The sequence below is a fragment of the Doryrhamphus excisus genome, chromosome 1, assembly GCF_030265055.1.
Source record: "Doryrhamphus excisus isolate RoL2022-K1 chromosome 1, RoL_Dexc_1.0, whole genome shotgun sequence".
Lineage (NCBI taxonomy): Eukaryota > Metazoa > Chordata > Actinopteri > Syngnathiformes > Syngnathidae > Doryrhamphus > Doryrhamphus excisus.
The window spans coordinates 19,367,870-19,380,353 of NC_080466.1; the positions used below are offsets into that span (position 1 = coordinate 19,367,870).

At 43.9% G+C, this 12,484-nt stretch overlaps 2 protein-coding genes across 7 annotated transcripts in view; one reads left to right on the top strand and one right to left on the bottom strand.

The window, feature by feature from the left end:
* The window catches only part of sgms2a (sphingomyelin synthase 2a), a 56,063-nt gene that overhangs the window by 8,367 nt on the left and 35,212 nt on the right, over window positions 1-12,484 (bottom strand). Inside the window, exons 1-4 of one of the 6 annotated variants that reach the window (XM_058070820.1) lie at window positions 4,300-4,893; window positions 2,651-4,179; window positions 2,261-2,335; window positions 1,792-2,006 (exon numbers count right to left, since the gene is read on the bottom strand). The exons of 1 other annotated variant lie outside the window; for it this stretch is intronic. The gene's annotated coding sequence lies outside the window, so the exon portion shown is untranslated. 4 more of the 6 variants (XM_058070814.1, XM_058070806.1, XM_058070828.1 and 1 more) reach the window with 4 other exon arrangements.
* On the top strand, window positions 19-9,848 carry papss1 (3'-phosphoadenosine 5'-phosphosulfate synthase 1). Its single transcript, XM_058070784.1, has 12 exons — window positions 19-192; window positions 1,015-1,129; window positions 1,210-1,445; window positions 1,900-2,038; window positions 2,700-2,818; window positions 2,892-3,005; window positions 3,069-3,180; window positions 4,311-4,516; window positions 6,370-6,505; window positions 6,688-6,956; window positions 7,018-7,247; window positions 9,109-9,848. Exons 1-12 carry the CDS (start codon window positions 133-135, stop codon window positions 9,245-9,247), a joined length of 1,875 nt encoding a protein of 624 aa, XP_057926767.1. The 5' UTR covers window positions 19-132; the 3' UTR covers window positions 9,248-9,848.

Here is a 12,484-nt window from a genome sequence, read left to right on the forward strand (position 1 = left end):
GGAAGTACGTCACCTCTTCCGCTGCTACGTGGCTTTTCCCGGTTCCTGTTGCTAGTCGCCGCTTCCTCGGAGGATACCTGGACGGAACACCCACAATTTATCGGCTTTTAAAGCAGCGGAGCGGCGGACAACATGGAGACGTACGGGAACTCGCACAAGAAGCAGAAGTTGAGCAACGCGACTGAGAACTGGGTGAGTGTTTTCCGGCCATGTTGCTGTAATTCACAGCCATTTATTCATGTAAGAAAAACTGCCAGCTGGGTACAATCGAACCTAATACATAGTGGGTTAGCACAGCTAGACTGGCGCTGCTTAGCTGGACTTTGGGGAGACCTTGTTTTAGATGGCTCAATAGCGTTTACACCAAGGGTACCCAACCACCGGGACGCGGCCTGGTACCGGTCGCTATGAAAGATGCCCAGAAGATTGTTTAGGTATTTGTTAAGCTCTTTCATTCACATTTCATTCTTTGCTTTATTATACTGTAAAATAAAGAATTTACCAAAAACAATAAATAAAAATTCCCGGTTTCCTCACACATTCCAAAAACATGCTAGGTTAATTGGCAACTCCAAATTGTCCATAGGTATGAATGTGAGTGTGAATGGTTGTTTGTCTATATGTGTGCCCTGTGATTGGCTGGCCACCAGTCCAGTTCTTCGGGTACTCCGGTTTCCTCCCACATTCCAAAAACATGCTAGGTTAATTGGCGACTCCAAATTATCCATAGGTATGAATGTGTGTGTGAATGGTTGTTTGTCTATATGTGCCCTGTGATTGGCTGGCGACCAGGGTCTACCCCGCCTCTCGCCCGAAGACAGCTGCTATAGGCTCCAGCACGCCCATGAACCTCATGAGGATAAGCGATAGAAAATGAATAAACTTTCCCCTCATGTCTGGTGACCTTGGTAATTTGTTTCGTAAAGTTTCAGCATTTCTCTCATGCAGTACAGTAACATGGAAGACCTTTCTCATGCTAATGTGGAGTATTCTAATGAATCCAAATAACTACAGGGGATGCAACGTGCCACTAATGTCACCTATCAAGCACACCACGTGAGCAGGAACAAGCGTGGGCAAGTGGTGGGCACCAGAGGGGGCTTCCGAGGATGCACAGTTTGGCTCACTGGTAAGTTTGGATGTGGTAGCTGTGACTTATATCCTCATGTTTCTGCATCTTAAGAGCCAGATGTTGTCTGCTGTTTCAAGGTTTGTCTGGTGCTGGGAAGACCACAGTGAGCATGGCCCTAGAGGAGTACCTGGTCTGCCACGGGATACCCTGCTACACCCTGGATGGGGACAACATCCGCCAGGGCTTGAACAAGAACTTGGGATTCAGCCCAGAGGACCGAGAAGAAAACATTCGCCGCATTGCTGAAGTTGCAAGGCTTTTTGCAGACGCTGGTCTCGTCTGTCTCGCCAGCTTCATCTCTCCCTATGGCAGGGTGAGTATAGAATAGGGGGGTGACGAAATATTGATTTATCGCGGTAGTTAACCCTATGATTGATTCTTGATATGCTCTTGCTGTGTATCATTTTTTCATTATTAGAAAAATGTCATTCTGAGTATTTGTACAGTTTCATGATGTTTTTGACAAGTACTTTGGCTTCCTCCGTTCCTCAATTTAAGTGATGTAGATTTGGATAGCTTGCCTTGCTGGTGATAGTTGGCACAGTTTTCGAGGGATTAGTTCCTCCGCCTTCACAACTGGCTCAAATACCAGTGTCATGAAATATTTCAGTAATTATTATTATTTATATGTTCGGGCAAAGTGTAAAAATGATTCAAACCGTTAAAATTGATGCAGTGCTCTTCTCAGTTGGTCTTCACATGATTGTCGTGGTTCTTCAAGCACACTCCCAATGTTTTTGCTGACTGTCCTTCACCTTCACCCTCAGGATCGTCTGAATGCCAGAAAGATCCACGAGGCCGCCGGGCTGCCTTTCTTTGAAGTGTTTGTGGACGCCCCGCTGGATGTGTGCGAGCAGAGGGATGTGAAGGGCCTCTACAAGAGAGCCAGAGCAGGCGAAATCAGAGGTAGAGGCGGTTTTTCTGTGTGTCAATGTGTGGTGCATTTCTGAGCCGAAAGGCAAAGCTCTCAATTTACTGGTTCCTACTCTATCCTATGGTAAGGAGCTTTGGTTACTGTTAGAATAAAATGTAGATAGAATGAATATAGTGTTAGTTATCAACCTTATATCCATTTGCTTAGACAATAGAAAGTGTTTGAATGTGCTGAAGAGGGAATGTTCCTGTGACCCTGATTAGAGACCCCAGCGCCCCTGGAGGTGCCTGGATGCGCCAACAGCAACCCTACAGATGTTCATGTTAATCCTGCAAGAATGTGCCAAGATAAGAACTCATAAAACAATAAAAGTAATTACTCTCACATATACACACAAACATTGACAAATACAGCTCGTGCAACTGCCCACCCCCCCAGTTGGGACCCCCAAAAGAGAATAAAGTGTGAACTGCATAATCAGAGTGGGTATGTGGTTTCACTCTCCTTGCTGCGTGTAACTTTAAATATTGTTGTCTGTCTCTTCTGTATTTCTGTATTTAAGTGTTTTTACAAGTGTCACAGGAGTTTGAACCTGACAGTAACCCACTTTGGAAACCCAGACTAAATGACAAATGAGCGCTTACCGTTGTTTCCATGCGTCAACTTGAGTGTCACATGAGCTTTCATGTCCAGGTTTCACCGGCATCGACTCGGAATATGAGAAACCGGAGGCCCCCGAGCTCGTGCTGAAGACAGACTCATGCAGCGTGAATGAGTGCATACAGCAGCTGGTTGACCTGCTTCAGGAGAAGGTATGGGAACGTTACCACTGTTTTATGACGATACCCAAGCAATGATGAGCAATCTTTTGTGTCACTTTTGCAGGACATCGTGCCTGTTGACGCCACCTATGAGGTAAAAGAGTTGTATGTTCAGGAGAACAAACTAGACCTGGCCAAGGCGGATGCGGAGACGCTGCCTGCTCTTCAGATTGGGAAGGTACATCTACTTGTTCTATCATCCATCCAACCAAGTCACTGATGATGATGATATGACTCTCAGGTGGACTTGCAGTGGGTACAAGTTCTGGCTGAAGGCTGGGCCACTCCACTCAACGGCTTCATGAGGGAGCGGGAGTATCTTCAATGCCTCCACTTTGACTGTCTACTAGACGGTAACGTTAAGATGTTTTGGTAGAGGAAATTAATTTAGTCTTGCTGTACACCTGAATTGCCACTAGGTGGAGTTGAGAGCTCACAAAATACTCAACTAAAGCACTCTGTAGGCACTTTTCCATCGCACACAATTTTACATAACACTCAACCTAAGGAGTACTTGTGATTATTAACATTATTTATATTGACAACATTGAGTATGTCCTGCTTTAAAAAGTAAAGCTGCACAGTCATCACTAAAGTTATTGCATCGTGGCTGAAAAGTTGATTTACATGTTCTTTTTTTTTGAAGAGCGGTGGTCTTGCATCAGTAAGGACAGTTTGTACTGAACTTTAGTTTGGCAAAAAAAGGAGAATCACATTTTGTTTTGAGTGCAATTACAGCAACTTATCAAGCTTCACGAACGTTCCAAGTACAAAAAAAGTACAAAAACAAAAAATTTTCTTCTATTCTTTTTTTTGACCCTTTTCCAATTTCTGAACTGTGTGTGTTGTCACGCCAAACATTTTGTTATACACACGGGCAGTTCAATAAAAAAAAATACACACTTTTTTTAAAAAAAGAATTAGCATAGATTGTATATCATTTTCAGATCTTGGCAAGCTTATAAACATCTGTCACTGGAGGTGGGGAAGAAAAGCATGAATGCACGCAGAGCCAGAGATAAGAGTTCAGTACTCGGAAAAATAGTGCATGTGACTGATATTATAACACAAAAGTATGTAAATGAGGTGTCTAGAATCCTAGATTGACATCTCGTTTAGCGCGCAGTGAACTGTAGTGAAACAAATTCCTCTCTGACAACGTCCGTCAAAGCTACATATGGACTCTGCAAACTTTACTGCAAAAATAAACAAAGTCCAATTTGTGTCTGCCTCGCTGGCTTGTGGGAGTTTTAATGTGAAGCAGCTGCTTGGTCAGCTCATTGGGACCACATAAGGGTCCACCGGGTCACCTCTTGATGCCACAGAACCTTCAGAATCAGTTGATGAAAAATCTGTTCGAGAGAAGCCCAAACAAGCATTTTTGGCTGGACATAAAGTCCAGTTGGAAGTGGACCTGGCAGGTCCACGAGGACCCTGTCTTGGTGTGTTTTATAATCAATCTGTATTCCTACCTTTTCTCCAGGTGGTGTCATCAACCTGTCTGTGCCGGTGGTGTTGCCGGTGGCTTCAGAGGATAAAGAGCGCTTGGATGGTGTGACGGCCATGGTGCTGGTCTACGAAGGCAAGCGTGTGGCCATCCTTCGCAACCCCGAGTTCTATGAGCACCGCAAGGAGGAGCGCTGTGCTCGCCAATGGGGCACCACCTGCAAGAACCATCCCTACATCAAGGTTAGTGCCTGGATAGTAGCTGAACTGAAGAGATTTTCTGACCAAAGGTGGGAAAAAAAGCTTCTTTGTGGACAAAAGGCATTAAAAAATATGTTTCTTTAAATTAAAAAAGGGCGGCACGGCGGTCGAGTGGTTAGCACGCAGACCTCACAGCTAGGAGAACAGGGTTCAATTCCACTCTCAGCCATCTCTGTGTGGGGTTTGCATGTTCTCCCTGTGCATGCGTGGGTTTTCTCCTGGTACTCCGGTTTCCTCCCACATTCCAAAAACATGCTAGGTTAATTGGCGACTCCAAATTGTCCATAGGTATGAACGTGAGTGTGAATGGTTGTTTGTCTATATGTGCTCTGTGATTAGCTGGCGACCAGTCCAGGATGTACCCCACCTCTCGCCCAAAGGCGCCTGGGATGGGCTCCAGCCCCCCCCCCCCCCGCGACCCTCATGAGGAAAAGCGATAGAAAATGAATGAATGAATGAAATTTAAAAAAAGGCCCTGTTTGTTTGGACATGGCCTTAGCAACACAGGTGGTGCAGCTCAATCTTAACTGACACAACCGGGCAACTCCCAGGTTGGACTGGGTTTGAAAGGAGCACAGTTTGATGCCATCACTCAATGATGGGCCCGTGTGCTGTTAAAATGTGTGGGGGAAAAAAGCTTTTTGCACTTAAAGCTGTCATCCAAAATCCAAATGCTCAAACAGTGCAGACTGGTCTCCCGATGTATCTCCTGTAATCAGACAAACTCAAAATAAGATATCCATAGTAAGGGGTATTCAGTAATAAGCTCTATAGAAGTGAAAGTACAAGCAAACGGGCTTGAGAATAAATACACAGGAGATTGACAAGGAAGGGAGTATGTCCTCATTTTTAATTTTAGCATCTGTTTCGCCTCGTTTGTCCTCAAGCACCTACGTAGCCACACCCGAGCGTGTGTTCAACCAACTGTCATTAAAGTGTCACTCTGTAACGATTATGTGCATATGCGATTAATCCACACCCAGGAGACAGCCTCTCAACACACCTCGAACTAGCAGGAGCAACCTGCTCTGTATTACGTGCACTTTAATCCACTTTCCTGTTTACCTGTTGGCCAGTCAGACAGGAGCCCTCTTGCTCTGAAGCCCTGGTGCAGCGCTTGTTTATTTGCTCTCCACGCGTTTGAACCCAGCCCTTGCGATGAATCAACATAGCACACGTGCGCACTGATTCACGAATGCAGACTGCCCCCCCCCCTTCTCCAAAATAAACAGAGCCGTCGATCTCTGCACAGGATAAGGATGTTAAACGCTTTCCGTGACTCGTCTCAGAAAAGTTGTACACGGGCGGGAATTAATTAGCGGACAGGGAAACAAATCAAGTAATGATGATTTAATGTCGACACAACTTTTAACCACACCTCTGAAGATGTTCTCTTCTTCTTGTTGTTTACTTGTAGAAGACGTTAATTCCCACAGTGGGGAAGTTGAGTTTCTGTAGTAAAAGTCTGCAGCAATATTCTGACAGACTCTCAGCAGCAGCAGCAGCAGCCATTGGCTATAACTCCTCTGTGACATTTTTCATGAAGCTCAAGACGGGAGAAATGTCTTCAAAGTGCTTTATTGTGGATCCATTTAGTTTAAGGTTGCGGCCAAGTTGGGAGTCGTCACGCCAGGATTGCCTTGACTATTTAACAACGCCAGAGAATTTGATTTAAACAGCCGTGTGCCCACTGCTTCGGACTTGATAAGTCTGGACTTTATTAGACCTCAGCTTGGAGCCGCTCCAGCACCGTGCAGCTTTTACGGTTGTCTCGAGTCTGGGTTATGTTTGAATTTGTGTCTACTGGCCTGACCCTTGCGGATTCTGTATTTCAGATGGTGATGGAAAGCGGCGACTGGCTGGTCGGGGGCGACCTACAGGTGCTTGATCGGATATACTGGGGCGACGGACTGGACCAGTACAGACTGACACCCACGGAGCTCAAACAGAAGTTTAAAGAAAAGAATGCAGGTGTGTTTGAGACACCTGACATAGCAATTGTAAATAGCAGTGCTGTCCTTTCACACAGCACCACGGTATTCTGGACTAAGGGGACACACTGCGCTACATGCCCCCCCCCCATTTACACAGAAGACCAACATATCCCAATCATGTAATCAATGTTTCAACCAATCTACTTTTACCCTCCGCAGATGCCGTGTTTGCCTTCCAGCTGCGTAACCCAGTACACAACGGCCATGCTCTGCTGATGCAGGACACCCATAAGCGTCTGACCGAGCGGGGCTACCGCCGGCCCGTCCTGTTGCTGCACCCGCTGGGAGGCTGGACCAAAGATGACGACGTGCCCCTACCCTGGAGAATGAAGCAGCATGCCGCCGTGCTCGAGGAGGGCGTCCTAAATCCGGACTCTACCATCGTCGCTATCTTTCCCTCGCCCATGATGTACGCCGGCCCGACGGAGGTTAGCGATCTGAATTTTTTTGTACTGGGAATCGTCGTCTAATTTGGCCCTCCTTCGGCAGGTTCAATGGCACTGCAGGGCTCGAATGGTGGCCGGTGCCAACTTCTACATTGTGGGCCGTGACCCCGCCGGCATGCCGCATCCTGACACGGGGAAAGACCTGTACGAGCCCAGTCACGGGGCCAAGGTCCTCACCATGGCTCCCGGCCTCATCACCTTGGAGATTCTTCCTTTCAAAGTCGCCGCTTACAACAAGCTCAAACGAGCAATGGACTTCTACGAGCCCAAAAAGTAAGTACAAAGTTGCTCCTCATCTCCCGAAATGTGCTCTCCGTTAAAACGACAAAATGCATACTAAGTTCATGAAACCAATGTCAGACGCAACCTGCAACATACTAGCTACGTAACTAACTCCGCCCGCTGGTCGGGGAATGTTGACAGCTTTTAATCAGGAACATACAGTGCACAAGTCTGCATAGAACACGTTCGGTCTGCACTTCCAAGCTGATGGTCATTCTTTTTTTAAGAAGTCATGGTTCCGTTCACAGCAGCCTGCTTCTAATTTGAATACTAATGTCCCTCAAACAATGCGCCTATAGCGGTGCTTTACTGGCGTCACAGAATCTAACTATAGAATGGATAGTCATAGAGTCATGTCACATAATAAGCTTCATTAGTCAAGACAGCTCATCATAGATTTACTGGAATGTCTATTCTGTTAATGACTAATCAATAGACTGCAGTGCGACAACAGCCACGCTGCTTCTAATATGAATATAAATGTAACTCAAACAATGTGGCTGTGGACTTGGCTCCATATGGGTTACATTATGAGATCCTCTGTGTGTGTCATGTTTTGCTGCATGGCATCAGCAGAATGACAAACCACCAACCACTACGTGCCAGTTATTGAAAATGACTAATTTCCACCCAAAATGAGCAAAAATGTGATGACACACATGCATATTTTTAAATTGTCATGTCACTGCAATAAGATTCATGACATTGAAGACACTGCGTGATGTATGCTAAGGGAAAGAGCCTTCTTACTTATGACCAACATTTTAGATAAGAAATCAATCAACTTAATAATCCAGAAATTCAATCTCATGTCATACCATATACAGTGGTGCCTTGGTTAGCGTCCTTAATCCGTTCCAGAAGGTCTGACTTAAACTAAAATAGAAAATATAAATCCAATTAATCCTTTTGAGACCTCCACAAATTTGAACACAAACCGCATTTTACAGACAATAATTATAGTTTTACATGCAGAAAACAATGCAAAAATTATTACAAATGACTATATCACTTTTAACTTGATTTTGCAAACAACAGGGATAGGGAGAGGCGAGGGTTGGCGTGGAGTGGGATTATGGTGGTGGAGATGATGATTTTTAATTTACACTGCACTCATGTGGTACAAACAATCTATACCAAGAGACCCGTTAATGACTTTTTAACGTGCAGTTTTACATTAAAAAAACAATTGTGACAAATATGACATGAACTGTTGAATGAACTTAACATCAATTTACCTGTAGTGAGCATCCTTTGCAAACTACAACCAGAAAGCGGAGGGATGGAGGAGTTTGGAGGCACGTTTGTCCGCATTTTCAGCCTTGCCGTGACTAACGACGCACTGTATGCCTGTTCGTTTTTTTGTTTGTTTCTTGCCTTAAATTCGTCAACAGAATCACTTGTTGCAGGTGCTTTCTTTGTTAGATCCACATGCAGCAGCCTCACCTCTGAATCAGACGTTCCCTGTATGCACACTCTATAATGCTACACAGACAACTGCTTGCTTTCACAAAGTAAATACGGTGCTAACACGGTGAAATCTTCCACAAAAAGCGTGCAGCAGAGCAGGGAGGAAGGCACGCCCATATAAGGAAGTCTGTCTCACTGTGACATCACAGGAAGCCAGTGAAACTCTCTGGAACCATCACAAACTTCTTTCAGGGCTGAAATGCACAAACCTCAAATTATCTGAAAATTTGGCATCGTTTAACACGAAAATACAACATTCTAACATTTATAGGTCAGAAAAGTGGAAAAATCATAAAAGGTCCCTTTTAATATAATAATACGGAACATTCGGAAACTGATTTTGAAAGTCAAAGTGACACCCGTGTTTATGTTCTGACCGCAGCCATCAAGATTACGACTTCATCTCAGGGACACGCATGCGCAAGTTGGCCCGCGAGGGGGGCAACCCTCCGGACGGTTTCATGGCGCCAAAGGCCTGGGCCGTGCTGAAGGAATACTACAAGTCACTGGAGAAGGCCTAAAAGACCCAGTTGGGACGAAGGAGCTGAAAGCTGGGGACGCTGGTTTCTGTGGAGGTGGATGTTGGGGACCATTCAGCACATTGTCACAGCTTTGTCACGTATACTGTATGTACTTTATTTGATCTTAGGACATAGTTTACTCAACACCTGGCAGGGTTAAGGGGTAGCTAGTTAGAGCTAGTGTAGCTAAGAGCTATTTTTAAGCAGCTTTATAAGTGTATGTTCTAGTTGGAAAAAGGTACCCGTAGGATGATGAGGGCCAAACAAGTTGCTTTCTACTGTAACTTTGTACGTTAATTGTAAATGTTGAGTGCCTTGGTCAAAACGCTTGCCTTGAAAAAGTCAGACGTGCATGACAGAATCAGGACACGCCCACTTCCTGTCGAACAGATGTATTTATAATGAAGACCTACTGTCACCAACCATCACAGTTAACCTCGTTTTAAGTGTATTTATTCTAACACTGCAATCATTTGAAGTCTACTTTCCATGTAGTGCTGTGCTTCCTTTTACAGTTAATATTTCATGTCTAATAAGATGTTTCATGTTCACCATCATGGGATGCGATTTGTATCGTTCTTGTCCAATAAAACATTTATAAGCAGAGAAAAATATTCATTTATTGCATCCTAACAGTGAAGTTTTAAGTGGCACTTGTGATCTTAGACACGTCACTGTAAACTTCGTTCATAATCTGATAGCATTCCTCCGAACACCCCCACCCCCGCTGTCACTCCATCAGCTGTGTATTGAATCAGACCCTCCAGTGACCCCAATCAGTTTCACGTGCCGGAGCCTGACGTGCATCGCGAAAACTGCAGCTGGCACCCAGATGCAGCACTGCCGTGGAGGAGTTACCACCCCCCCTTCCCTCCAACCTTGAATACGCCATCAAAACTCAAGTTCAAAATCTGAGTTAAAATTTTATTTTATTTTTTTACAGCTTATACTCTCAAGTCATTATCGTCTTATTTTTACTATTCTCAAGCATCTTGTTTGATCACCCCAACATGGGTGCTGCATAGAAATCATCACGTTATTTCTATTCCCGTAATACTACCCTTTTTATTCTCAAAAAATGGGTCTTCATTTTCATAACATTACAAATTTTTATGGGTGGGGGGGGGGGGGGGTTGAAGGGGCACAGGGGGTGCCTTCAATATGACACATCTTTAATTGCCTTCTGTTGGGTCTGTCTTCTGATCCCAACTTCCTTCAGGAGTCTCAGTTGCTCCAGTATATTGTAATCTAGTCATAATTTGTACTATTTAGATTACACTACAATACATTTGTATTTTCTGAATATAAATTTTCTAATATTTTCTGATATGACGATTTTTTCCCCTCATAGAATTACAACTTTTTTGCCCGATATTTGTTTTCTTTTCAGTTTGGCCCTAAAACTATTAAGTTAAACTATTGATACTTGATGAAGAACATATGTAGTGACCTTCCCAGGCCACCAAACCGACCAACCAACCAAGACGAGAAAGTAATCTCCATCACCAACATCAAAACCACATTATGAGAATTGAATCACAGTCATAATTATGAATCTGCGCTGGTGGCCTGACATCTTTAACAAGACACTTTATCTTTGTTTATCCATTTTTTATTTGTCAATGTGCTCATAAGTTACACACACGCTGATGAGATGAAGATGTCGCTGGTAAGGCTTTTATTAAAGCTGCTGTTTCATTTTGGGGAATAAACAGACTCCAGTTACATTTCCAAGTGCTACAAATTGGAGTTGAGCTTCAAATCGAGTGCCATGATGACTCGCTGGAAGGCAGCTTTGATTTGTGGGGAACATTTTGTTGACAAAATATCTCAGTTTAGAATGATAACATCCTTCAGCATTGGAGGTCTTGTGTTTGAAAAGGTAAGGGTTAGGGCGTTTGTTATTTCGTAATACCCTACATTATATGTCAATGGAAAATCGAACCCAGGTCGTCCTGATCTCCTGATTGTGTGGCTTACATGTGAACCACTAGAACACCGTGCGGTGTGAACAAGTACAGTTGGGTGAAAAAGTGTTTTTCCCCTTCAAGCTTGTCAACTCATCGAAAATGGTCATTACTCAATATGAAAGTCTTAGAAAATCATCACACAGCAACTTAACACTCAAAAAGTAGGTAAGAAATATACAAGACAAGTATCAATACGAGTTTAGAATAAAAACAGTTAAAATAGTTGTGTTTTTTCTAAACCCATATTGGTCCTTGGCTTGTATATTTCTTAGGTATACCTTTTTAGTATTAAGTTGCTGTTTGGTGATTTTAGCATTCTTTCTAAGATGACCCCGTCAGTCAGACTGTTATTTTGCGTAATGAACTCCTGCAATTTCCAATGGGTTGATCAGACTTTTGTGAGTTTTCTTATGATCGGCTCCTGTCAGACAAAGAGCTACTTGGTCCTCACGGACTTGTCTGCTCCACAGAAAAGTGTGGCTTATAGTCCTGTAGGAAATCTGTTTTTCTGTTAATACAGTAATTCTTGTAACATCACAACTTTGTGCTTGCAAAATTACACTTCATTCTTATAGTTGTCATTTTTAGTTGAATATTCTGACTTTTATTTCATAATATTTCAACTTAAAAAGGTAAAAGTGTAAGTCTCGTAACATTACAGCTCTATTGTTATGTCATGTTATAAAATCAACACATCTCTTGCTTAGACACTGAACAACAATCCCTTAAAGTTGGGGTAGGATTGGCTGAAATTGTGTCTGTCAATCGCACAAATTAACCTTACAGCTCTCCACTCCAATCAGATGTCGGAATATGATGACTTAAAGTTGATATGTGTGCATGTAAACAATGTGACGAGCACAGAGGCACAACACTGGAGAGAGAATGTTTGCGAGGGAGCCGTAAATCAGTCATCATGTTATATACTGTATAAATTTCCCTCACACATGCCGTGGATATGACACTCGTTACTGGATTACGGCCGCCTGATAAATCGTGGCGCTTTGAGGGGGCTCATGTCAGAAGCGCCCAGGCTGAACATAAAGAGATCACACGGGCCCTGCGCGTTGTACATCAAAAGCAAAACATCTGCCTCATAACTTTAGATGGAAAATGGGGAAAAGAAACTCTCCAGAAACGCACAAGCCATCAAGGACAAAAGTTGGACTCCTGGATCACAGCAGCGTGAGGGTCCCACCTGCAGGAGGTCACCGCTGTAGAAATGAAGTCATGGTAGCAGTCGGCCTACAGATGGCCACAAGCTGAG

Bases quoted from the DNA above. Each gene is read 5' to 3' on its own strand.
- papss1 (XM_058070784.1), top strand. From the start codon at position 133: ATGGAGACGTACGGGAACTCGCACAAGAAGCAGAAGTTGAGCAACGCG. The intron at 3,181-4,310 runs GTAACGTTAAGA...CCTTTTCTCCAG, and splicing joins CTTTGACTGTCTACTAGACG to GTGGTGTCATCAACCTGTCT. The intron at 6,506-6,687 runs GTGTGTTTGAGA...TACCCTCCGCAG, and splicing joins GTTTAAAGAAAAGAATGCAG to ATGCCGTGTTTGCCTTCCAG.